The 26,530-nt window shown below is 41.0% G+C and overlaps 2 protein-coding genes across 3 annotated transcripts in view; both read right to left on the bottom strand.

Annotated features, from left to right (window-relative positions):
- Nucleotides 1–13,603, bottom strand: part of LOC135944642 (tyrosine-protein kinase Dnt-like) — a 44,586-nt gene extending 30,983 nt beyond the window's left edge. The window contains exon 1 of one of the 2 annotated variants that reach the window (XM_065491735.1): nt 13,143–13,603. In XM_065491735.1, coding sequence (XP_065347807.1) covers nt 13,143–13,245 — 103 coding nt within the window. In that variant the 5' untranslated portion in view covers nt 13,246–13,603. The remainder of the gene's footprint in view (nt 1–13,142) is intronic. The other variant, XM_065491736.1, reaches the window with a different exon arrangement.
- Nucleotides 13,604–21,863: 8,260 nt separating this feature from the next.
- On the bottom strand, nt 21,864–26,087 carry LOC135942369 (serine protease 38-like). Its single transcript, XM_065488449.1, has 12 exons — nt 25,978–26,087; nt 23,761–23,866; nt 23,539–23,708; nt 23,311–23,486; nt 23,155–23,256; nt 22,955–23,100; nt 22,749–22,899; nt 22,564–22,682; nt 22,291–22,500; nt 22,202–22,237; nt 22,010–22,136; nt 21,864–21,961 (listed from the first exon to the last, which is right to left on the bottom strand). Exons 3-12 carry the CDS (start codon nt 23,559–23,561, stop codon nt 21,864–21,866), a joined length of 1,188 nt encoding a protein of 395 aa, XP_065344521.1. The 5' UTR covers nt 23,562–23,708; nt 23,761–23,866; nt 25,978–26,087.
- Between the last annotated feature and the right edge of the window lie 443 nt (nt 26,088–26,530).

A 26,530-nucleotide genomic window follows, 5' to 3' on the forward strand; every position in this document is an offset into this window, starting at 1 on the left:
GAAGAAAGCGCTTTATATTTTCAGGGAATACGCATCGTGCTCCCACTTTGTGTACGTTGGATTTCTAAAGGTTGATGTTTTTTAGTTACAACGCAACTCCTGCGTGGCCCTGTTTCCGATAAAATTGAATGGCTAGTGTAAAAATTTGAAAGGTACATATCAACAACACAGCAGGAGGTTTTAACTTTATTGTCACCTCCTTTTCACAAAGTGTTTTGACCAAAGAAAGAATTTGTCAAAGAATTGAATGAACGAACGGTCAAGGCTTTTTCACTAAAAATGACGTCGTCTTCAGTGCTGGAGGTAAAGGGGGTATGCTTTTTAAGGAGATCTCAAAATACAATCAAACAGCTTCCATAAATATCTTCAAGTTCCGAGGCATAAAAATTAGACTGTTTCGCTGAATTCAAAAGGCGTATAATTTTAGCACACCGCCCAACAAAAATCTGACCTCTCGGCAAAACGACTTGTGTTTATGCGCAAACAATGGCACCTTATTCAAATTTAATTTAAATATCTCTCGCTCGCTGCTCGAGACCCTATTTTCGTATGTGTAATAACAATTTAACGCTGCGCCTAGGCGTTGCTGGCCAATTTATTCAGCAAAGGGAACCGCATTGCGGTCTTAAGTCGACAAGACACATCAGAGGAGAGATGAAATATGATCGGCAGCCTGAGCAGTCACTTTTTATGTTTTTGTGTCTCTGTTTGGACAATTTATGGCACTCTTTTTTGTCGCTGTCGGGAATCTCGATTAAAATATGACGGATTCACGAGTGAAATCACTCCAGGAGCAAAAACAATTTTACCCGCTCATATTTATTCGGCCGAGAATGACGAGTCATCAAACAGGACACGAAGCGATTTCATTATCAACAAACACCATCTGTTTTAATAAATGGATACAAGATGGTGTACAAACACGTTGGGACGCCCCGCGAGAGTTATTTGAAAAATTAGCATAATAATAATTCCGACGCTCTCCAGCACGACTGTGTGCAGTACTTATTATTTCCATTTCGTCCGAACCGATTGTTTGAACAAGGGACGCGCCTGTCGAAATAAATCGGCGCTACGGGAGAAAATGGTGTGGCCATGTCACTTCAAATTGACTTATCAATCATCACCGCGAGAAGTCCGATTATTAAAAATATTTTCCTATCAGTCCAACCCGATCGTGTCGGTTACACGCCATATAATGCCATTGTTTAACTTTGGAGCAGGTGCAATTTACTTTTCGATTTCGGATCGAGTCGCATTAAAGAAGAAACCCCAACAAGCCTTTTATTTGTCGAAGGGATCTGCAAACTCGATTAATCATGCGGAGTGTAAGACAAAGGCTGTGCGAAGAATTCCTCGCTCAACGCAGGCGGCCGAGTAAATTGAGAAATTATGAAAATTTTTCTCATCTCGAAATGACAATAATATTTATCAGGCGCCGCACAGCAGTGTTTCCGAAGGTCTCGAAAAAATGCATGGAGGTGGGCAGGCATGCTGGCGCGATAATTCATTTTGGCTGGTCGAGAGGCCCCCCGTCGCACTTGCTACACAGTCCCATCCTGAGCTGTTCCGCGAAGCCCTGCTGGGGCAGGTGTGGTGCGGGTAAAATAGTGACAGACGCCTCTGCTCGCCGCCGCACATATGCTGCTCAATGCATGGCAGGGCGACACAAGCCTCTGAGCAGGCTGGACAAAAACCTGATCCTCGGTCTCAACCGACCCATCAATAATCCCTGACAGCCTTGACAGCATTTCGTGAGAAAAATCACAAAGGCGCAAAAAGAGTTGTCACGACGCTCACAAGATCAAGCTTTTCGTGTGCAATCTAATTTGAGTTTACTGACATATATGTTCAGTTAATGGGGTTGATTTTCATAGATTTGTCAACATCCATCATTCCCTTCCGACACCTGGCTGGCAGGTGGATTAAATTTGCGGGGGTTCCATCCCACTGACCATTTTTTATAATGGCCTTTTGATTCTAATTTAGTTTGAAGTTTGAAACGCAGTAAATCATAAAAATTAGTGAATATCCCAAATTTATCCGGTCTGCGCTGGAACTGAGTGAAAGACCGGCCCCTGAGGTCGGAGATTCGTAACGATTTTGTGGCCTATCCGCGCATCAGCGAGCGGCCAAAGGGATAATTTATTCAGTCAATTTATTTTCTAATCTAGTTTGTTTATTTATCAACAGGTACAGCAGCCGCAGCCGAGCATTAAATGTGTGCTGTTTATAAATAATTTAATGGAGGGTTTACCGCCTCTGGTTATATTTGGCATTAAATAAACATCGTTTCCATCAGCGCGTCTCGCGGGGCCGCATGTCCGACTGACTAAAAGCTTTCGGGCCGGCGAAGAAAACGCAGCATCACTCAAAGGGCTGCTCTGGCGTTCTCTCTCTCTCTCTCTCTCTCTCCGCGCCGCTGCGAGGATAATTGTTATTATTTCGGCTATGCCATTCAAAACGCCAGTTAATGGGCAAAACAACAACAGCAGACGTAGGAGCACCAGCCGGCCGGGCTGATTCACCAAGCAAATTGGATGCTGGTGGCCCTTTATTCCCGCAGACCGGAGTCGGATTTTTCGCTCTGTCGCCGCTTGATTGGCTGTCACTCAGCAGAGTGGCGTGCGTGACTGCTCGAATCGCACATTCAATTATTTCTGCAGCCGAGTTTTAAAATTTTCCTGCTCCCGGAAATGGGTGAAACCCGCGAATTGCGTTTCCCGGACGCATCTCTGGTGTTCATAAATCTCGAATTCGAACCGATTTTCAAACAATCAATCTTGCTTATCTCGAACAAGCCGTCGGCTGCCTTTACCAGAGTGTCATTTCCGGCTCAAATTGGACTCGCCCGCCACTGACTGCGAGGCCGATTATTGGATTTGCTGGAGCATTGCGAGATCACCTTCGTTTATCAGTTTGAATAACACGGAGAGCGCCGCGCACTTGTTGCTGCTCTGTTATACACGCAGCGGAGAGCCGCACGATTTTTGTAGCCACCTGTACAGTACCAATAAAACAGACAAAGATTCGTACAAAGGGAGTGTGGCAGGCCGTAAAAAATCCGACCAACTGATCTTCACAATAAAAATCGGTGTGTTCACACGAGATTAACACTAAATTATCCGATACGTTTTCCAGAGCGAGCTGCATTGGCATTTCACCCTGGGATTTTTCCTGCAGGTCGATCCACCTTATCGAATCAAACGTTTGATTGATGGACGAATTCAATCCACGCACCAACAGATGATCGACGCTTCTTTGTCCTCTGATCACGTAGGAAATCGTCATTATTTTAAACATACACACGCAGAGGAATTTCTCGGCTTGTCAATTCTGCTTGATAAATTGATCGATCCTAACGAGTCTGAGTGGCTCTGATTTTGTTTGTTTGTTTCGAATTTAAAAGTTATAAACTTCAAACTTTTGATGATAAAAAGAACTGAAGCGCAGAAAAGAGGAAATTGTTCTCCTCGTTAAAACTGGTTAGAATGATCATTTGGCAGGGAAAATGCCCCTGTGAAGTACTTGCCATATTAAAATCCAATGATGGGATTTGGGACTCACATCAAGTATTTGAATTTGCAGTAGTGAAACAAATAATAAATTTTAAAGAGTCAATGTTTGACTTCAAACTGCAGAACCGCTAGAACCTGTAAGAGTTGAAAACGAAATCGTATAATTGGGAGCTCTCAAGTCGAAAGTGCAAACCGGTTGCAGCCGCTTATCTGGCCGTATTGACTTAAATAATTATCAACAAGTGGCGATAACCAGATAAAAAGCGAGTTCTTCTCAACGGCAGCAACAGAAACAGCAGCAGCGATAGATTGGCAGTGTCATGCGTGCTAATTATTTGTGGCAACAGGCGCCGTCCGAAAACTTCGCACCCTCGCATCGGACGTTCAAACAAGCGCAGCGAAATGATTATCGATGCGGTTGCTGCTGCTGCTGCCGTTGGGCGCACGTGTGGTGCGAAAAGTCGGAGATAACCTACGTGGATTCACATTCACACTCCCTCTCTCGCGCACAGAGGCTTGCTTATTTTTATCGGACATCGCGATAAGGGAGGAAACGGCTGCTGATATCATGGATTGCGCGCTCTGCCTGTGCCATGAGTGTAGGTTGGTTGGTTGCTGCTGCTGCTGTTTCCAAAATAAATTTACGATCCTTCTATTTTCAGCAGGATCTCCGCTGTCAGCGTCTAAAACAAACTGCTCGCTCGTTCGCGCGCGCAGGAAGAGATTTTCGTTACCCTCTTTATCAACGCAAATGAGCCGAGTTTGTTGATGGAAATTTTTTATCGCAGAGGAGAGTGTGTGTATTGTCTTACACCGCAAGGATGGCGCCTCTGCCAAGTGTTTGATAACGGAAGTAGGTAGACTTGCTTGCTTGCGTCTGTGTACACACATTTTTGGGTGTAATAATCGCGGCGCGTCGTTATCATGCAATAAATTGTCATTAACATGACTACCTACTAAACAAGAAATTTATTATCCCGGAGATTATTACACGCATGCTGCGGGTGCAGTAAATTATTCACCTGCTCGGCCAACTTTTTAATTAGTGTGCCGGTGCTGCTGGTGGTGCGACAAATGGCGAAGAATTTAAGACGGGTATTTAATCCTCACACGCTCATAAAAAGCACTGAGCGCTATAAAATGGGACATAAATAATAACTGAATTCAAATTAAGAGATTACGATAAAGTTAACGCCATATTGTTTTGGGAATTAATTTATCAGACTGCATTTTAAAATAAAATTTATTCGTTTATTTTCCTGTATTCATTGGCTGCAATTTCACTTTAATTTATTTTATTTCTAACTTCTGTAAGTGAAAGTTGAATTTCGGCAAATTTATTTGACTGGACTGAACATAAATGGGTTTAATCATTTCTGGACCGATACTGTTTGCATTTTTGAGTAGCCTTTAAGAAATTTGCGCTGCTTTCAAATCGTGCCTGCTTTTGAGGTCGCTGAGTTGGCCCGAGCTTTCAACGAGCAAATTAATCACGACGATCAGCCGCCGTCACAAACGCATTCTATTAACAAGACGGTAATAAATAAAATTTCATTGAAAGGTGGATAATTTTTCGGCTCACCCCGTCCGCGTGTGCATGCCATATTCTCGTTTATTGGTTAGTCGGTCGTAATTACAGGTTCGCCTCGTCGCTCGTCCGCCAGGTAAATAAACAATGAAAACCCGGGAGGTCCGTGTATATATATCCGCGGAGAGAAAAATTCCCATCAAAATTAACCATCGGCAGTTTTTCTGACCTGGGACCAGCCATATTTGAAGCCTGATCAAACAGCCCGAGGGCGAATCCGCATAAATAAACAATCACGCTGGTTCTTGTATAATTACAAGGCGCTCGGATTTGCATATATACGTACTGACTCGGTATATGCTGAAAACAATTGGCAATATCTCTGCAGCTTGGCGGAGCAGAGATTCATCAACTCCTCCGGCCAGACGGGGAGATGATGATGATGATGCCGCTCGGGAAAGCCATTACCCACTTGACGAGTGTGTGTGTAAAAGAGTACGTGTGCATTTGGCGAGTGTGGAAAATGGGCCCAAGGGGGGAATGATTCGCCAATTACACCCTGGTCCCGACGCCAAATTGAAGGTTGGCAACGCACGATCGCTTTTGCTGCCGTAATTATTGTCCACCAGAGCCGATTCCACGCGAGCATCAATCACCGGCAAATTGCTGCTCGGGTTACAGCGGGAAATGCCGCTGTGATGGTATGTTGATTTATATCTGATTTCCACTGCAGAGTAAACATCACAAATTGCGCGCAAAGTGATAGTCGCGACTGTGAGCGTTTCCGTCGTAACTCATTTTCCTCGTGTGTCCAAGTACGCACTCAATTACCGGCAAATAGCCTTAAGACGCAAAGTTTGTTTGCTTGGCGTGATGGGAGGAAGGCGATAAAAAATCCGAGGGCATCCCTATGCTCGCGAGGGAGCTGTAATATTTTCTGCCCGCCCATTTAATAACCCGTCAAACCCAAATAAAAAGCTCGCGAGCAAACACAACGCAAGAGCAAGAAAAAATATATTGTTGTCTGCTGGACTGACTGAGAGAGCACGATAAGTGATTAGTCCCTTTTGCTCTAGCGCGTCAGACGAAAAGAAACGCGCGGCCCACCTGCAACCCAAGCCCAGTAGTGATGTGTGTGTGTGTTTCACTATTATAAATTTTTGATCCGAACCTTGCTCTCTCGACAGTCAGTCGGGGGCGATTAAGCACGTCAAAAGTAATTATCGTGTCCACTAGTTTAATTTATTCCAAAGAGCAGCCATCGCTGAATTCCAAACACACTGCTGAATTGAAAATTTATAAAATGGGCCGGGTATTTTGTGTTTGGATAAACTGATCAAGATAAACACTAATTTTAGTGTTGATCCAGCACGGAGTCGCAATGTTTCGTTTTTTTATTTCATAAGCATCGTCGTCTTGAAAGACTTGGTTCGCGTCGGATTTCGGTTTTGGGCGATGAGCGATCCACTCCCGGCTTCCCATAGCTTGCCCGAAATTTCCTCCTGCGTTGAAATGTTGAAAGCCTAATCGTCTGTGTTGGCCTTGGCGGCCGCGGAACAATGCAAGGGGAGCCAAGCGAGCCAAGCGCCTAATTGTACTGCAAAATGCGCTCATTTGCAAAACAAATAAGCCAGCCAAGACGCTTTTCTCATCAAATGGGATCAAGATACTTGCTTGCAGTGCTCCTAATCTACTCTGCTTATTGCTAATCGCCGTCCAGAGTATTCTTTGCAAAGAGGAAAGAACAATATATAATGGATAAAGATGAGGTACTTTTTAACTATTTAAATTGAAAGAGCCTGGTCATGAAAAAATGTTAAAAACTTTCTGACTGAGATGCTTTAACTGTTGTCTAAAGAACCAAAATACAAAATTCGCCCATCCACGTTTTTTAGATTGTCTTGAACATTTGAATTTACAAGTTTAGTGTTGTATTTTCATCTAAATATTCATTATAAAAATTATAATCATTTCCTCTGTGGGAGAGAAGAGCAGAATCGCGCCTTCGACCATCCTGCCAAAAAAGAAAATTGACTCATTGCAAGGAGAGAGAAGTCTGCGGGCCAAATTCCTTAACGGTCTCGTCTGACATAAAACTATATTACAAAAAGGGCAGCTCGTTAATCCACTCGCCGTTTTGTGCATAAACACCGTGAAAATTCGCACGAGGATGGAGAGGCGGAGCCGATAGCGAGAGGCAGAAGGCAGAAGAGGATTAAAATTATAATTTGTGGTCGTGTTAATGTATTGCGTGCATTTTGTATACACACGCGGGCAGGCCGAAATTATCACCAGCCAAACTATTGCACAGCACACACAGGTGGTATATAATTTCATTACTCACTGCGAGCGCAGAGGAGAGAATCTTTATTGAAATCTTAATTGTTTTTAATTCAAATATAAATTGCTTTCCAGCGCAGAATAAACACGTACTCTCTTGCACGCCCAATTTACATTCCCACCACTCGCGAGAGGGGGCCGGCACGGGAAAAATTAAAAGCTTAAACAAACAGTCCTTGGCCGCGCTGATGGATCGGAGGTATAATTTTACAAGGTGCTTATTAAACAACAACAAGCAGAACTTCTTTCCTTAAAAATAACTCGTCGAGTAATAAAAGTCTGATAATTATTCTCGTTAGGCCCCCACTGCCGTTTTGAATAATTTAAGCATGGAAACTGCGTACACCGTAACACAGCACCTGCGAGCACGTGTGTGGGAAAATTTGTTTTGCATCTGTTGTAAAAAGACTTAATTGCGCACGGTAATATACAGCTAACTAAGCAAACAGATTATCCCGACGAGTGCTCGGAAATGTGAGTTGTCAGCGTGTGCATGCAAGGGCAAGTCAAATTATTCGCCGCCGAAAAGAGAAAAGCGAATGATTTGCCGGAGACAAGTTAATTGGTACCCATGTCAATGTTTGACGAACGTAACTGCTTTAAAATTGAAGGAAGGGACGCTCCCAATAACATTATCGCATTTGTGAAAAAGTTAGGATCGTCTTTTAAATCAATCACTTGTCACGATAATATTCAAGATTTCACGGTAAAGATTATTTGATCTGTGGAATTTGTTGCAATTGCACAGATATGCAGAGTGAGTGATCGATAGGTACTGCTGGAAATTTAATCTAAAATTTGATAACGAAAAATAATTATTCCAGCTTGAATAAAAATATTTATCCATAATATTTTTTTAGTAATTAATACATATATTATTTTTATAAAGCGATCAATTTGAAGTTGAAAATTCTTGGGCAGACAATGGACTTTTTTCAAAGTTTTCAAACTAAATAGTTTGTAATTTTGTCACATTTCCAAATGTCTGCATGGTTAGAATGCAAATGGTATGTGCCCTAATGCGTTAGCACTAAATGATAGATTAATCCTCGAAGCCCAGAAGGTTGGAGATGAAAAATAGGCAGAAAATTAGCGGCATTATTTAAAGACGTTGGCACGCTTTGAGGAATAGAAAATCACGCGAGTCGCCTGAGGTCGCCGGCTACGGAGGAAAATAATTAATTGTGTGGCGGGATTAAGAGAAGAAAGGATCGGAATGCCGCTCTCTTCGCTGACTCGCTCACTTTTCATCCTTCGCCGTAATAATTCTCCGCTTTTTGTGTTTGTTTTGATGTAGGACGCAGCGAGTAGAATACGATTCTCGCAGGCACTGCTTGGAATTGTAAATTATAAGGCAGCAGCTCGGTCAACAACTGCTGATTACATTAAAAAAGGAGGGACCACCAACGTTTAATAAGCAGACATGCACCTCCTCTATTTTAATTCCTGATTATAAAACGTGATTGCTTTATAATGTCGGATTTCATGTAAATATTTTAACAAGCACGCTGGCGACCACTTTTTTGGGAGAAAAATGGATGTACGGCCCGCGAGCGAGTCTCGAGGGGCCCTGGCTATATTTTTTATCTTGATTTTTACAATCCTCTAAAATTTAGTGAAGCAAAAATAAGTTGTAAATCCTTCGATGGTCAAGCTAATTCCATTATACTCAACAACCGTCCTTCTCTATTCCCGTGAAGTGAAACCAAGTCCATCGCTTTTGTACATAATTTATGAGGGGTTCATTGTTGCAGGGCGGAAACAATCTCATTTTAAGCTCAGGCGTATAAAATTCTTCTTTTGGTTTTCGACTAAACAGTAATCCATGCATAAATAGGGTTTTTACGCTTTGACGTGTGGGCAAGCCTCAAACGCGTATGCCTGTCAAAATATGTTGACCATATAAGTTCATTGTTATTCGGATCCCTTCTTAGAAAAAAGGTGCCTGGGGGGGTTGAGATGCGCAGCAGTAGCGTTGTTTCACTTTTTTCCGCACCCTCTGTATGGTGAGTTCCCATGCCCAGCTAGCAATGATGATGGACAAAATTCTGATGCACCCTCGCTTAGAAAAACACTCTCAGCCATCTTGCATTAGTATCTAGTGCGAAAGATAAATTATGACAAAAGTAAACACACACGATGGCAGTTTTTTGTCACCAGTCTATTTTCTTTGTTGACAGAGGCGGATGCATTTGTGAAAATATTTTGGTGTGACTTCTACCACCCTGCGAGGCGCTAGTTTGGTAAAAACACAGGCAAGTAGGCCGGGTGGAAATTTGAGCCGCCAGCTGCTAATGCATCGGCAATAATTGCAGAGCTAATAGCACAGAGCTCTGCTGTGTTGGGCACGACAGAAGCGAGATATTGTGTTTCAGGCAATAACAGAGGAAAACTAGCTATATAACAGTCCACTGACACCACTGGCCGCAATATTATCAAAGACTGATTTCGTATTTCACAAAAATTACGATGTTCCAAAGTGGGCCTCAATGATTCCTTAAAAATAGTTTGAAATAAGATATTTTGAGACCAATAATTGTGGCCATGATTATCTGTCTCCATTAATTTTTTTTTTAATTTTGGCAATGTTATGATCTGATTAAAATCTTTAATTTTTGCGTCATCTGGCAGGCAAAAGCCTCCTTGGCAATTGTTGGACTTTTTAATTGTTGCCATGACTAAATGATCGATCTAAAGGAATTACATTTTAAAAAGCATCGATTTATATAATCTCGAATTTTTAAAGCGAACACCCTGGGCGCATCACGAGCCACCAACGCAAGGTTGGATATTAATCTATCCTCCTCCCCCTGCAGCAGGCCAAAACATTTTCCTTTCACATATAAAGCATTTCTGACAGAATCTAGATTTTTGACTCCTCGCCTTTTACAACCACCAAGCGGTTGCAGCAAATCTGATAGAGTACCAGAGATTAGGCCAGAAGCGAAGTCAAAAGCCAGCTGCTGGCGTCCGCCAACCAACGAGACGCACACATATACACATAAAAGTATCAGTGCAGCGCGATCAGAGTCACAATATGGGTGCCGCTGCTTTTCTTTTTCTGCTCTGCTGCCCGCCGAGCAGGCAGACATAATTTATTTGTATATTGTGCAGCAGGAAGGACAATTCTGCTCTCCAGTGCCGGCCTCATCTCCATAACTGGCTAACTGGTCGGCTCGGGCATTAATTCTGCGCGGCTGCTGTTTTTTCTGTCTGCACGGGCAGACCGTTCATTCGGCGAAAGAAAATTTATGTCTTGCATCCCGAGAACACCCTCGCCATGAACGAGCAGCAAAGGTGAGTCTGTCTTATCCAATCGCGAAAGGCAGTAGTCACGACTCTTTGGCGTAAATAAATTTCCGAGCGTGCACTGGTACAACAGCTATAGGCCGCATCTCTCTCGACCGAATTTATATAGGGAAGGTCGATTTATTTTTTCAGGTATACGCATCCAAGAGGGGTTCGTACACCCCCACCCTCAAGGGATGCTTTGGTAATCCTGTCATCGCATCATCTCGAATTACAAAATTTTTAAAACGGTGGAGAAAGCCAGGCACTTTGAAACGACATCAAGTATAAATTAATGAAACAAGATTTTTTTCAAACAACCACATTCCTCATTCCATGTATACAAAAAATCAGGAATTAGGTTAGCCTGCTTTATTTTGAGGTTGATTTACAATTTTAAGATCATACTAGTTTTTCAATGCGCTAAAAAAAGATTCGAGCTTTATGCTTTCTGTAAGTTCTTTCTTGAAGCAAACACTTTTTCCTTTTTCCTGCGGAATTTGAAGCGTTTCTCTGTCAACACTCGGCCAGTCCACAGCTGCCCGCAAGTGGCTGCTTTTTGCGAGCAGCCTTCTACATCAAGTGGACAACTTTTCAGCGCGGACGTAAGTGCGTTTGACTGACTTTGATGGCTCAATGCGCGAACGGCTGTCAAAAAGCAGGAATTTCGCACTGCAACAATCGTGGAGCCGCAAAAAGGAACACACGCGCGCGCTAAAACTGCTCCCTCGCGAGCGCAAAAAATAAAGGCAGGATGGTTTGGAGAACAATCTGGCCGAGGCACGCACTTTTGCTCGCTGCTGCTGCTGCTGCTTGAGTGATGGAGCAAGTAAAAATATTTAACTAGCGAGGTGGCATGAATGGAAGCTGTCATCGTGATATTCAATACGCGGCTGGAAAAAACTGGTTGAATAACTTACATGCATGCTCGCCAGCTTTGCACATACCACGTCTGCGTTTTCTTTCTCTCCAGTGGTGCGAGATGCATGGTGGTTCGAAATTTCGCAGCTGCAACACGTATTTCTTAGCGCGCGGATATAATATCTCACCGCGAGCAGCCCGCTTGCGAGCACCATTCAAAAAGGATGCTGGGTTGGAACAATTCGATTATGAGTGAGGAGAAATTTGAGGTGCTAGGTCAAGGAGGGAATTTCTTCCAATGTTTCCTCACAAGGAAACACTCAGGATTCGACGTTTTATAGTTTTTTTGCGAAATAATTGACATCGCGTAGCATCCAACGAGTTAAGAAATTCGTTTAAAATTTTTGATTCGTCGGAATTTGAGAGTTACGTGGCTCTGAAAGCATTTAACATGGGAACCGTTTTAAAACGAACTGTGAAGCCATTTTTCATTCAATCGTGATATTTTTATAAGGCAGACTCTACTTGACAAGAAAAATCGATCGATAGGTCGTTCTTCTGGGAAATTACGCTCTTCATTCACTCTTGTGACAAATTTTCTTGTCCTTCTTTCTTAATTTTACTTAAGAGTTTGTTAAGAGACAGAACGATCCTCTTTTTATGTTAGGCCTGAAATAGTCGATTTAACTTTTCCTTTTTAAGGTGAATTGAATAAGGATTCTTTCAGGAAAGTCTGTTGACATACGGACCAAATTACAACCCAAGACCCTAAATGCTATAAAAAGGATTTTTCTTTTAATCCAGAAAATAATTGTTTTCTAGTTTGAAGTGTTTCTTGAAGCGTGAGATTGTTTTTTTTTAATTAAAAATGGCCAGAAAATCTTGCTGACAGCATGAATAAAAACGAGCTCATGACTTAATTTGGACTGATTTATGGGGGAGTCACGCGGGCATTTGTACGACTGCGGGGATCCTCTCTCACGATGATTGCCACGGACGGAATGCCACTTTTAAGATGTTATTTGTATCGAAAATGGAGAAATCGAATCCACCTGCCGCGAGCACACCCGTCATATTTAACACATTTAATTAGGCACGTCTCGTTTTTCGCCGCGAATAATAATAAGCGGCGAGCGAACACGGGAGTCGCGACGAGCATGCGGCTGGACCGTTTCCAATCGGCGCAGCAATAAGATAAATCAGGCATCCAATTTTCCTCCTCAATCATTCGCAGCTTGGCGGGCGCAAGGCCAAAACAAGAGAGGCTCGCCGGTAATTGCTATTGTCAGTACCCCGTGATTGAACATCAACAAGTCCAACCAACTCGTTAACGAGCCGCCAGTGTTTCCTCGCGCATATTGTTGCACAACACACACACGGCTTTCTTTCTTTATTTTTCTATACACTCCTACACGGAATTCCGCGCCTCCCTCGCCGGCTGATTTGCATTTTAGTGGTGAAACAACAAACGCGTTTGAAATGAGGAATCGTCTACAGAATCATCAGTCAGCGTGATTGATGGAAAAGGTGTCGGGCTATCTATCCATCGACGGGGACTTAATTTTACGGAAAAGCACCCAGCTGAGCGCTTGAAGCTTGGAACTCACCTAACAGGCGCACAGACTCCTTTTTACTGATGAACAGGTTGAGACTGCCGTGGCACCCGAGGAGGCTGGTCGCGGTCAACACCGCTATCACGTGCTTCCACATCTTGTCACCGGGACATCTGACAGGCGCGAGGGGGTGTTTCTTCCTCTTCCTAGGCAAGGCGGGCGGCTAACGGCGCGGGGAAGTGAAAATTTCTCTAGGTCTGCTGGCTTCTAACGAGCGGCAGGTGAGCCGGCCGGTGCTCAGGTGTGCCAGGACCTGGCAAGTAAACGCAGGCAGGTAAGTCCGAGCGGCAAGGGCGGTCAGTAGGGTGCGGGCGCGCGCTCAGGGTCTTGCTCTTTTGACGGGGCCCCCGGGGGTGTACGGGGGACGGCGTGTCCGAATGTCACGCGAGCAAACGCTGGCACTTGCATAGGGGTGCACGTGGCTACGTGCGTCTCTTACGACGCTCTACACACGACTGACGACTGACTGCGCGGCTGCAGCGGAGCGGAGAGGAGAGGAGAGAACGCCAGCCGGCGGAGGAATAGGCTCCGAGGCGGCGCGAACGGGCTCGACGACCGGCCGATGATGGCATGCTGATTAGAAGGAGGAGAGGCACACAGTTGTTAACCAGCATCCAGTTCGTGGTACTCCTCTCCTTCTTCTCTCTCTCTCTCTCTCTCTCTCTCTCTCTCTCTCTCTCTCTCTCTCTCTCTCTCTCTCGCTCCGAGAGAAGGAATATATTATTACGCTGCGATTGAGAGAGACGGCGATGATTATTGTTGGATGCTGCCTGGCTGGTCCAGCACGCTTGTTTGCCCGACTCGTTCCTTTGCTCGCTCGCTCGCTCGGCCAGGGCGATAATCGCTTTATAGTGCGCGCGGAGATTGGACTCTTTAACGAGGTGGTGCTGCTGCTATTTTCAGTTCTTGTTTTTCTTTCGACCGTTTAATTGATAATCACGCGTCTTCAGGGAGATTGTGTCCTGCTCGTGTGTTCTGTACCACCGGCTATTTTTGGCAGTGCAATCACACACGCACCCGGCATCACCTGCCTTTTGTTTACCGAGCCTTAAAATAGGGGCAAAATTAGATCGTGACTTGAAATCTTCAATAAGGATTTAAAATAAGAATGAGATCGGCATCGAAAAATGAGTAACACAAATGAAAATAAAACTTTTTTGCCTCAAATTTCATAATATGAATTTCGTAAAATATATTATGAAATTACAGGATACTTTTAGAATATTACCACAGTGACTCCAAAACTTCAATATACAACACCAATATTGCTTAAAAAAATCACGTGATAAGATCTTCAGCTTAATATTAGTAATTCTTAAATAAAATGTATAGAGTTGATTTACTTGATAATATCAGATTGCAGATATTGCAGCAACCTAATAAACACGTAGAATTTTATTTCGGAACGTTTTATTTTTTCCCCCAAATTAAAGTAAAGCTTTACAGAATATTTGTGAAAAAGTTAGGATCGTCACTTTGTCATCAATTACTTGTCACGATAATATTCGAGATTTCACAGTACAGATTATTTGATCTGTGGAATTTGCGTTTCAATTGCACAGATATGCAGAGTGAGTGATCGATAGGTACCGCTGGAAACTTCATCCAGAATTAGATAAGGAAAAACTCTACTTAAAAATGTAGCAGTTCAACAGTTTTGTTAATATCAACAAAACATGTTTTCATTCCTTATTTCCAACATGATTTTTTGAATTTTCCTCTTTTATCAAAATTATGATAGCAATATAATGCAAATGCTCACTGAAAACTTAAATTTTCAGAGAAAAATCATAAGGTTTGGAAGCACCTTCATTTCTTTTAACTGCCAGCTAGTTAGAAGAAAATTCCAGTTGAAGGATATCATCAGCGAACGCCAAACACATTGGATACTTTTCTGCTGGACAATATTTCAGGTCCAACGGGTGGCAATTGATTTGACTGGACAGCACATAAAACACGAGAGTTAAAATCGCCGAGTGGTCGCTATTAATCACGGCGCGCGCGTAAATGGTCGCTGAAAAATAAATAACCCTCGAGTTGGCAGCTCCGAGTCGAAACAAACCCGCAGGAGCGGAGGAAATCCAGCTTCACGCAGCGTCGGTTTCATGCGAAATTAATTTGCGGGGCAAACACACACACACGGCCCAATCTTGATCCACAATGAGCAATTTATGTGGCGTATTTTGACAGCACGCCGAGGACCATATAAAAATAAACTTTTTATTATACACGTCAGATCTTGTTTGCGCCGTGGAAATCTTTATTTACCTTTGGCCGTGCGCTGCTAACTAGGCAGCGCGAGGAAGAATCAGAAAAAATTACCAGGCAAGACACAGTCTCAGCAGGGGTGGGGGCGCAGGAGAAAAATTAACAATTTATGCAAATAATGGTTGCACAGCATGCAGAGGGCAATAAAGCGTCTGAGGCTGGCTGGCTGGCTTGTCGTGACCAAAGCAAATAATATATAAGAAATAAGATTTTATGATGTGCTGTAAACGAGTTTACCTGCCTGCATGGCCGCGGAGAGTCGGCGGACCGAGGTGTTCATGCATGGCTCGTATATCTCGCGCAGATCGCTCGCTCGCTGGCTCGCTCTTTCGTTCGTGTACACAAGGCCCTCGTTACTATGATTTTCCAGCAAGCTCTTCCTTTCTTGAATATGTATCCCAAGTGCGGCCTAAGGCTCTGCGTCTTGTTAGGCGGGCGATGGGACGAAACGGAGCGCCCGGCCGGGACGTCGGCTCCAAACAGCCTTTTTAAATCGGCTGGGTGGTAATATGCCTGCACTGCATTTGCATAATTTCTTAATTTAAAATTTGGCTCGCAAGGTGGATCAACACGCGGTGTCCGCAAGGCGAGCAAAAAGTTGAATAGCCCGTGGTATTCAGTTGTCAAGTGAGACAGAGGCTTTTGAATCGCAGTCTAAATATAATTTTGGCCAGAACGGTGCTCGTCGTGCAATATTATGGGTGTAATGAAACACGGCATTACTTTATCTTATGAAAAAAGATGATAACGGAAGGAAAAACAAAATATTTCATTAGAGATTTTAAATATTAATACTCACTATATTTGGGTAAACACTAGTTCTCACTGTGTTTTTAACTTTTCCATTAGTGTCAAGCTATTTCGTAATTTCCAATCGCAATCTATTTATTAATTTCTTGTGGCTGCTATGTTGAACTTTTCACTGCGTAGATGAAGCAGTTACAAAAATTGGATTGCAATGCTTATCAGAGGATATAAATTTGTGATAAAAATGTTGATTTGTCGGCACAGACATTTTATAAGTTTGAAATGAATGGTAAATATAGTAAAGAAATAATATTTTGCTCATTAATTTGTTACAATAAGTGCTTGGCATATATTGAATTTCGTCCTCTTTTGGAAAATAATAACATCCAAAAAGGATACACATTTGATCCAAACTCTCTCCGTGTAATTTCTTATATTGTTGTTTATTCTCACATTTTGTCAAATACATTCACGTTATAGCATGTCATTAAAAAGGTATATAAGCATGTGAGAAAAGGCAACACTCCTGGCAAACAACTTACGAAAACCCTGTCCAGGAGTACAGAGCTGGAGTGGGCCCATGGACTATGTTCTTTAAGTCATATCAACGTGAAAATTAGGAAATGAAGAGAAAAGGAGGAAAATGAGAAGAAAATGTGCCAAGATTGGAACGAATAAACTGATGGAGGAATAAAAATAATCTAATTTGACAAGATGTAGTGCCAAGTCAATTCATGGTGAGGTGTTCATTCGTTGTGAAATCACTCCCGAGTTTACAAAAATATAGAAGTGTCAGAGCCTACTCGTCTTTATATTTACAAATGTGCAGCAGACTGCTCGACTCTTTTAAATTAGCCTTTCTTGCGCTCTGTTATTTCCTATGCCAAAATGTCTTCTTCTCCTTTTCCCTTCCTTACCTTATTATCTTTTGTATTCTTTAAAAGATATTAGATCATAGAAAATTTTCTTCAAATTCTTCCTTTTAAAATATATTTCTTTTACTTAATAGCAGTATAGCCTTTTTTAAATACGAGATATTTTTCAAATGAAAAATTAAATAGACAGCAAAGAGAATTTTGAAAAGAAAGACTATTCCTAAATCAAACTAAAAGTAATGAATCCCAAAAACTCCATAAAGATCACCGATAGAAACACACGCACAATCGCGATAGCTGGAAAGTTGAAAGCCCTTTCATTGGTACAGTTTTTACAGCGATTATCTCAGTATGAGTGGCAAAAAGACAAGTACTCTAGCATGCAATTTTAGCCGGGGAGCACTTCAAACTAAGTAAGGCGCAATACATTCTTCCCGCACCGTGAAGAGAGCAACATGCGGTTTGGCTGCCGATAAAATCACTATTTGCCAACAATCTTGTTAATTTTTGCGGCCGTCAGTGCTGTGCGGCACTTGGCCGATCAAATAAAACAAAGGGTCAGTCAACTCGCAAGCTCTTGGCACACATGCAACACACGGCCATCAAAAAATTATTCTGACAGGAGAGCGAAATTGCTTACCCGCCGCAAGACCATCAAGATATACTGTGTGTTTGTACCATCAGTTTTTGCCAAGTAAAAAAGTGGAGAGGAGCAAAATTTTAAGTGCAGAGAATTGAGATATACAATTGCTAATCCAACTCTGCGCTTTCCTGCAACAGAAGTCAATTTAGATGAGAAATTTTAAGTAAGGGCAGAAAAAATCTAAATATAAATTAATACAAGTATAAAAAACCATGTCAGGTAAACATGCATGTTCGCTTTTTTTCTCCTTGAGCGATGGATTGACCAGAAACGGCGCGTCGAAAGTAAAATTACACACCGCAGCCTACGTTCACAAGAATAAATAACAATGCCGCCCCCTGCCCTCCCCCAATTGGAATTGGCCAGATTGGCCTGATATAATTTTTAAACAAACAAAAATTACATATAATTTGATGAGACTTGAGAACAAGCGCAGAACCTGTCTGCTCTTTTCTGTGCCTACTCTCATCCCATTATTTATTTTGTCCAAAGGCCCGCGCAACTCTTTGTGCTCCAGCCAAATTGCCATAATTACTGAACAATTTATAAGGTCTGCAGACTCTCATGATTTGCGATAAAATGTACCGGCGGACTATCCATTTTTTAAGGTAGTGTAATTTTATTGTGAATACACGCAATGATTAGGAATGAAAATTTTCGCACTTTGATTTTAAAAATTTAAGCCTTTATTTTTTAAACGAAATAAAAAAGGATTATTTTATTCTGTGGTGTTGAACCATAAAAAAAATCCAAATATTTTAAATGAGCTAAATAAGTGTACACTTCGCCCTTTTAAAATTTTAAAATATTGTGTGCAGACTAAAAATGTATTTTATTTGCCAATATTTAAAAATATGCATATTTAATTTTTAAGTAAATTTGTTTCAAATAATGAAGAGGACTTTTACAACTTAATTTAAATTCTTTTGAAATAAATTATATTCGATATCTTCCTTGTCCAGGGAACTGCATGTCAAAATTTGGATTTTTTATCCCCTTGAAACTCATAGCCCACGGGAAGTGCTGTGCAGAGGTTCTAAAAAAAGCTAATTTAATTACACTGTTAAAAGCCAAATTATAATCTACTTTCCCTGTCTTCTTAGTATTTTCACCTCCGTAAGTTTTTGGCATACACCTACTCCTCACGAGAAAAGTGTATGTGTACAACTCAATTTAAAAGAGGCAAACATGCAACATATAACAAGCAAGGAGGAAGAGTGAGGTTTCAACGTTTTCACTGTTGCATGCAATCAAAACATTTTCGCCGCAACGAAACATAAAAACGAATGGTTGACGTGATAAAAAGCAAGTCTCGACTCTTGTCAAAACGATTAGCATTATTTGCGAGTGAAATTAAATATCTGTCCGTCGCATTAAAAAGTGCGGTGCTCATTAAACCAGATAATGGCGGCAGTAAAGTGAATAGGACGACTTTAAACGCTCATTTTATGTTCTCGTCATCGGGCGAGCATAAACTAAAAGACTTGAAGACCAAACATAAGCCATGGCACTGCGCCCTGCCAACATATAATAACAAGGGACGCTGTGTAAGCACAATAAATTTCATCCGCGCGCACCGAGATGCTGATTATATGCATCGCGCTGTGTCATTTGATACAATTTTTATTCGTCCGTGTTTGCGAGAACGCGCGCGTCTGGTGTTCATAAATTCGCGTGTAACTCTGTCTTGGCAGACGCAGACTCTGCGTGAGATTCATTACGACCACCTTTCGCACTTAAATTTTCCACCAGCCAACAACCAACCAACCGAGCTCGACAGAATGTGAGTGTGTGCACACGTACAGGAACACAGCTTCTCGGACCATGTTCAACATCATCAGCGGCGGAATTAGAAATTAAATTCAATCTATATTTTATTTCCTCAATTTTAACTTTAACATGGCTCAACAAACGTTAACACATTGTTCACACTTTAAGAGTTAAAACTGATTAAGAATCAATAGGGATGGGAATTTTAGATGGTTTTGCGACGAACAACTTTCTTATGGCTCCATTAAGGTGTTTTTTTTTTAACAGTTTTAAGACCGTTTTTACCGATGTTTCAAGTTTTTGTATCAAATATAATTCCAATATCAGAGGAGTTTGAAATTTTCAGATAAGTTTAAAAAAAGAGATACTTGAATTAATTATTGTATTTTTGCAACAGTTTCCGACTGTTTATGATAAAATTCTAACATGAAAATCCTATAGTCCATCTACTTTTTATTCCAAGCTCTGCCGAATTTGGCAACTGACTTTAATGGGATCGATAAAATCTGCTGGAAAATTTCCATCGCACAACTAATTGATCACTCAACAAAGCCATCCGAGATTAAATGATCGGCTCGATTGAGTTAAGTTCTCGTGATCAAAAAGACGCGAGAAGACGACATGTCTGCAGAAATACGGTTAAATAAACAGCTTGTAACACACCGAGGAAGCTGAACTTCATTTATTGAGATTAGATGCAAGAGTGTTAATATTTTGCTCCAAATTATTAATATCTCTCATTGAAAGCAACTGAAATGTATAATAATATTATCCAATAAAATAATACAGACTTCATTGTATATTATATCTAGAATACATAGAAATAGAACAGTTATGTTAACTTTAGCCCCCATATATAAATATTTACTATATTTTAAATGCAATGGCAACAGTTTCTTCATTAGCTAAAGAAATAATAAAAATAAGTTAATCACAGAATTTGACAAATTTAAAGAAATCATATTGAATATGCTAATAGTACTTGAGTGAAAAACTGAAAAAAAGCTACCATGGCCAACACAATGAACATAAAAATGACTCGTCGTGTAATATAAATTTTAATTCCTATCAACTGCTATACAATTAGGAGTAATGTTAAATTTTTTATTGCTTAATAAATAATAATGCTGTAACGAGCTATTATACAATAATTAAAAACATATAATAATGATTTTGAGTGTCATCTTGCAACATTTCATATTAGCTGCAGAGAATTCTAAACAAGCGATCGTTGAATTCCAATTTCTCAACAGCAATCGAAAAGAAGAAACGAGTTACGATATCTTCTTGTCAACCCCGCGTTAAGTACGAGATCGTATTTTTAGTTTTTACTCTCATAACTCACTAATAGCTATCCATCAGAAGCATGTCTGCGCCGTTCGATAATTTAAATTTCAATCTCGTGATTTAATAGTTAAATGCAATTAAAAATGATTATGCTCGCAATGGAAGCGTTTAACTTCTTATTCTCTGTTTTTAATGTTTGGCTCGGCACGCCACTGCCTTGGTGCGGAGCGCGAGGCTTGCTGCAAATTCAAACAAACAGTGCCATAAAATAAAAATAAACTCGGGTGCGTGTAGCATCGCATGGGACGTACGCAACTGCTACACGTGGACGTGGGGCGCACAATTTGTGAGCTGCAGCAGAAGAAGAGCACATGTTGGCGCGGCTAAATGGAACCGCGCTGCGCCTGCTGCTGGTCATACTCAAAATAATGCTCCCGATGTATTTATTGCGGGCACACAAACATTAGCACGCGGTTTATTTTGCTTTAACAGACTGAAATATTGTCTGCTGACGAGCTTAGTGCTCTGCTTTGACATCTTTGCTGCACAGCCGCGCATTTGTTTTGTGCCACGAGGTGCGCGATCTGCACAAGATCTCTCTCGGTGCCTATCGCCTGTGATTCATTGGTCAAGTTTCCTCTGGAACCTTCTTTAAATTCTGTGCATTTTACATTGTTTCTTAAACTGTAACTGGAGCTTTTGTGGAAATAAAATACAACTTTTTGAAAGACGAATCGTGTTTATTAGAGGTAGAACGTATCCAATTTCCAAAATTTCCTGCAATCGAAATATGCGTTAGACTTAAACAGAAGAAATAAATTAAAGAAGAGTGGGAAGGATAGGGAAGATTATTTTACACTATTTACGTTAGCCAATTATGTGATTGCTTCAATTACAATTGATTGTAAAACTCTTATGGATTGTTCATCAATGCATTGGTTATAAAGTTTTTGCACTGATCAAACAGGGTGTAGTCAGTATTACAGAGGGTGTTCGTTACTGAAAGATTATGTTTGTTATAAAATGTTTGCAATCGATCATTTAACTAAGTGTACCTCTTGACGGGCATTGATGCGTTTTTGGAAGGTCAATTAGTTTAAAATCCAAATTTTCAAATTTACATTATTACACATCAATGATTCTGGCCAAAACACATTGCACTACAAGTGCACCGCTGGGATTGCACTTCAACTTGCCAGATGGCAAGTCTGGCAGGGGCAACTCTGAAATTTAGCTCAAATATCTGTTTCTGGCCCTGTTAAAGGTATTACCGTTGACTAGGGATGTGCAGTTACTAACTGCCGCCGTTATAATTTCATCCCAGGGACCAGAGGGGTCTTGATTTGCGATCAGCTGGGTGGTCAACGCCGAAACATCGATGACACCAGTGCTATCGACCTTAAGAAATATATATCATGGTCATGTAAGTTTATTCTGGTTGCTAGAATGGATCATCGACATACAGCTCCTGTTTGGTTGAGGAAGCATGAAATGTAGCACTGAAATATCGTTTAGGTTCAAATTTGGCAATTGTATACGAAATTCTCGTTACAGCAGCTTTGGCGAGTTGCTTTGCCATACTGGCAGAATCGGTCAAATCAAGGCTGGTTTTTTTCTTAGCATTCTGCAGCTTGTTGAGGGCGAACAAATTGAATGCAGTGTTGTCACCACCAACCTTTTTGCAAATGGTTTCTACTGCCTTGTTAAACGTCTTGGCTAACAAATCTTTAGCAGGTGGAGAGCAGCACTTCCTTTGCAAGTTCTGTAATAATTTCAACAACAAGATCACAAGACGCTGTTCCATTGATGGCTATAAGCCAAAAACCTTGAAATCTTTGGGTGCACATTGTGGCGGTTTTGTAGCAGTTGGTGTTGTAGGTTTTTTTGTGGTACTAGATCTGGTGCTGGCAGTGCTAGGAGCGCTGGTAACTCCGCCGTCAAGTGCTGGAATGTAATTGATCATTTTCGCCTGACTCTTTTTTGTAATACTTTTTTTTCTGAACGTTTTACCACTCATTTTGTTAGTAATCCAACTCACGAATGACGTGACCCTTGTATACACGGAAGACGTCGTCTGGCAAGAGCTGCCTGCCCACGACACAATTCCGATCTGGACCCAAGCAGAGCCGTTGTTGTATACGAGAGCTCCGCCGCTGTCGCCCTACGTGCATTTTTTATTATTTATATTGGTGACTCAAACTCTTGGCTTAAAGTACGTTGCAGTCTGCTTGGTCTGCGGCTGGTGCTTTTGCACACATCATCACATTCGAAAAGTACCAATTCGCGCCGTACTCGGTTGTGCACGACGCGTCAGTGGTGATTGTAAGAGTTGCGTACTTCAGCGTGTTGCTCGTAATTTGATCTGTTCAATTTCAATTAATTATCCGCAGCAAAGTGCATCGTTCAACGAGCATACTGCTATCTGAAATTCTGCCAAAGCCGCTAACGTTGGCTTTCGTGCCGACCAAATCAGCGGACGCGAGTGAAGGTTGAGGCAGATTGATCCATTGAATATTGCCTGGGGCAATGAAACGCTATTGAAGGTTTTGGTGATCGACTTTTTTATAGTTACTCGTTGCAGTAACCGGGCTATCGAATGGAAGCAGGGACACATCATTTTGGGTCGTTGATGCAACGTAATTTTCGTGGCAAATAGGTTTTGCAATGGTCTTCCTGACATATCCCGCAGTGGGTGATCTAATGTTGACTATGCCGAGCACCACTTCATGCTTGAATTTGGAAATCGGCCTGCAGACATATTTCTTTTGATTCAATTTTCACCGAGTCTAAAGAAACTTACATGATGCAGTGACACGCGGACATCGCGTACTTTGGCGCGATCAGCGAAGCACCGCACAAGTATCCACCGACAGCCGATTTGCAATATGTCCAGCCAAGCGTGCCATGGGAATACTCCTGCAGCAGCCTGCGATCCCCCGATGATTTGTGCGCCAATATTATTGGTGTTCTCTAAAATATAATTAGTTTAAGTAGAAGGCTTGAATATTTTTGGTTGTCGAACTGGTGTGCACGGGTTGGACTATTTGTCCATTGTTCTTCACGAATATGCTCGGTTTGTTGTCTTTTGTCGCTGCATTTACGCTAGCAGCATTGAACAGGATCAGGATCTACAAAACGAGTTAATCCAACACTATTTAAATTTAGGATCAAGTGTATGAAAAATACTATAAATAAATATGTAAATTATCAAAGATAAAAATTAATTGCTCTAGTAATAAAGCCCGTCAAGTAAATTTTCCGGCACTAAAATGTATTTGAGCCATATTCAGTCAAAGCAACAAATTTCTGTCCAGGGGTCGATAGATTTTGATGAAATTTTGTTTGCGTTAATTTTGCCCTAATTGTACTTCAAAACAATTGAGAAAACTCCGACTTTCCCATTTTTGCGGGTTTTGCGGGCGTTCAAATGTCAAAATCTGGGAATTTTGAGTACTTCATAACTTTGCTCAGGGTAGTCCTAGAACAAAAATTAAAAAACCCGTAAACTCGTCTCAACAAGGCAAACAACTTTTACATTGACCTCAAAGTGGTAGGTCAAAGGTCAAGGTCATACAAATTAATTTTTTGAATTTAAACTCAAATTTGAAAATGAATATATTGAAATTTTTTGTTTTTTTCATAGCCATTTTGTAGAGCACAAAAAATGAAGCTAAAAACGTTAAAATTTGGAATGGCGTTTTGCCTCATTTTTTTAATAAAAAATGAAAACTTCGAAAACCCTTGTTTTTCGAGGTTGGTAAAAAACGATGATTGGCCAAATCTCGACTTCTAGTAATCCGAATTTGAAAAACCGCATACCGTTAGACTCCTCTCGACGTCCCTAAGTGCACTAAAGGGGTTTTAGACCCGCCAACCCCCAACCCCCTTTTAACCCCCTAAATAACGGCAAATTTAGAATTTTTCGTCCGCTTTAACACCTTAGCACGACGTTGACGAGTAATTGTCTTCTTCAAACCAATTCAGTTACTTAGTTGCGCACCCGAATCTCAGGTTGTGGTGGTCCTATTTACAAAATATTAGTTCCGTTTGACTCGTCTTTGAGTGAACTAAGTAAATGAATTGGTTTGAAGAAGACAATTACTCGTCAACGTCGTGCTAAGGTGTTAAAGCGGACGAAAAAATGCTAAATTTCCCGTTATTGAGGGGGTTAAAAGGGGGTAGGGGGTTGGTGGGTGTCATACCCCTTTAATGCACTTGGGGATGTCGAGAGGAGTCTAACGGTATGCGGTTTTTGAAATTCGGATGATTAGAAGTCGAGATTTGGTCGTTCATCCAGAATTTTATTGCATCGCGTTTAGAATAAAAATCTTTGTGCACCCGAATCTCGGATTTTAGTGGTCCTATTAACAAAAATTAAGTACCTTTTGACTCGACTTGAAGTGAACTAAGTAACTGAATTGGTTTGAAGAAGACAATTACTCGTCAACGTCGTGCTAAGGTGTTAAAGCGGACGAAAAATTCTAAATTTGCCGTTATTTAGGGGGTTAAAAGGGGGTTGGGGGTTGGCAGGTCTAAAACCCCTTTAGTGCACTTAGGGATGTCGAGAGGAGTCTAACGGTATGCGGTTTTTCAAATTCGGATTACTAGAAGTCGAGATTTGGCCAATCATCGTTTTTTACCAACCTCGAAAAACAAGGGTTTTCGAAGTTTTCATTTTTTATTAAAAAAATGAGGCAAAACGCCATTCCAAATTTTAACGTTTTTAGCTTCATTTTTTGTGCTCTACAAAATGGCTATGAAAAAAACAAAAAATTTCAATATATTCATTTTCAAATTTGAGTTTAAATTCAAAAAATTAATTTGTATGACCTTGACCTTTGACCTACCACTTTGAGGTCAATGTAAAAGTTGTTTGCCTTGTTGAGACGAGTTTACGGGTTTTTTAATTTTTGTTCTAGGACTACCCTGAGCAAAGTTATGAAGTACTCAAAATTCCCAGATTTTGACATTTGAACGCCCGCAAAACCCGCAAAAATGGGAAAGTCGGAGTTTTCTCAATTGTTTTGAAGTACAATTAGGGCAAAATTAACGCAAACAAAATTTCATCAAAATCTATCGACCCCTGGACAGAAATTTGTTGCTTTGACTGAATGTGGCTCATTTATCGAAATCATCAAAAGTGTGAAGAAAAATTTCACGTTTTTTAGCTTCAATAGGGTAAATTTTCTTGACGGGTCGGATTTTAAAGAAAGTTATAAACATAATAGAGGGATTTTACTTGGAATCCCAAAAGAAAACTTCTGAATGCGCTCATCTTTGCGATGAGCTCTGTCAAAAGTGCCAGCGCACTAACTCGGCTTGGCTTTTATACAGTCCTCACATCCTGTTGTTCAGTTTGCGAAATATCCTTTGCATTTCTGATTTAAACTATGACATGAATCTCCGCTGTCCTACTTAGAATTATTGTGGGAAATATTAAAAACATTTTCACCTGCCATCCGATTGGTTTCTAACTTACTAAGTCAAAATCTCGTGACTATGATCAGCAAAATATTTTTTATATCTATTTGAAACATAGCAGAACTATCTTATTATCGATATGTGAATTGTGCTGAATAAATATACTTTAATAAAGTAAAACATCAACATAAGGAAATTACGCGTCCCAGGTATGCACATTTAACATTTTGTTTGTAAAGAAAATAAAAGACGGCACTGATTGGAAATTCATCAACATATAAACAGTTTGAAATTATTACACGGTGGTATATATTTTGATAAATAATGGCTGTCCCCCGTCACTGCATGCCCCCCATTTAAGAGGAAACCAT

Source organism: Cloeon dipterum, chromosome 4 (assembly GCF_949628265.1).
Source record: "Cloeon dipterum chromosome 4, ieCloDipt1.1, whole genome shotgun sequence".
Classification (NCBI taxonomy): domain Eukaryota; kingdom Metazoa; phylum Arthropoda; class Insecta; order Ephemeroptera; family Baetidae; genus Cloeon; species Cloeon dipterum.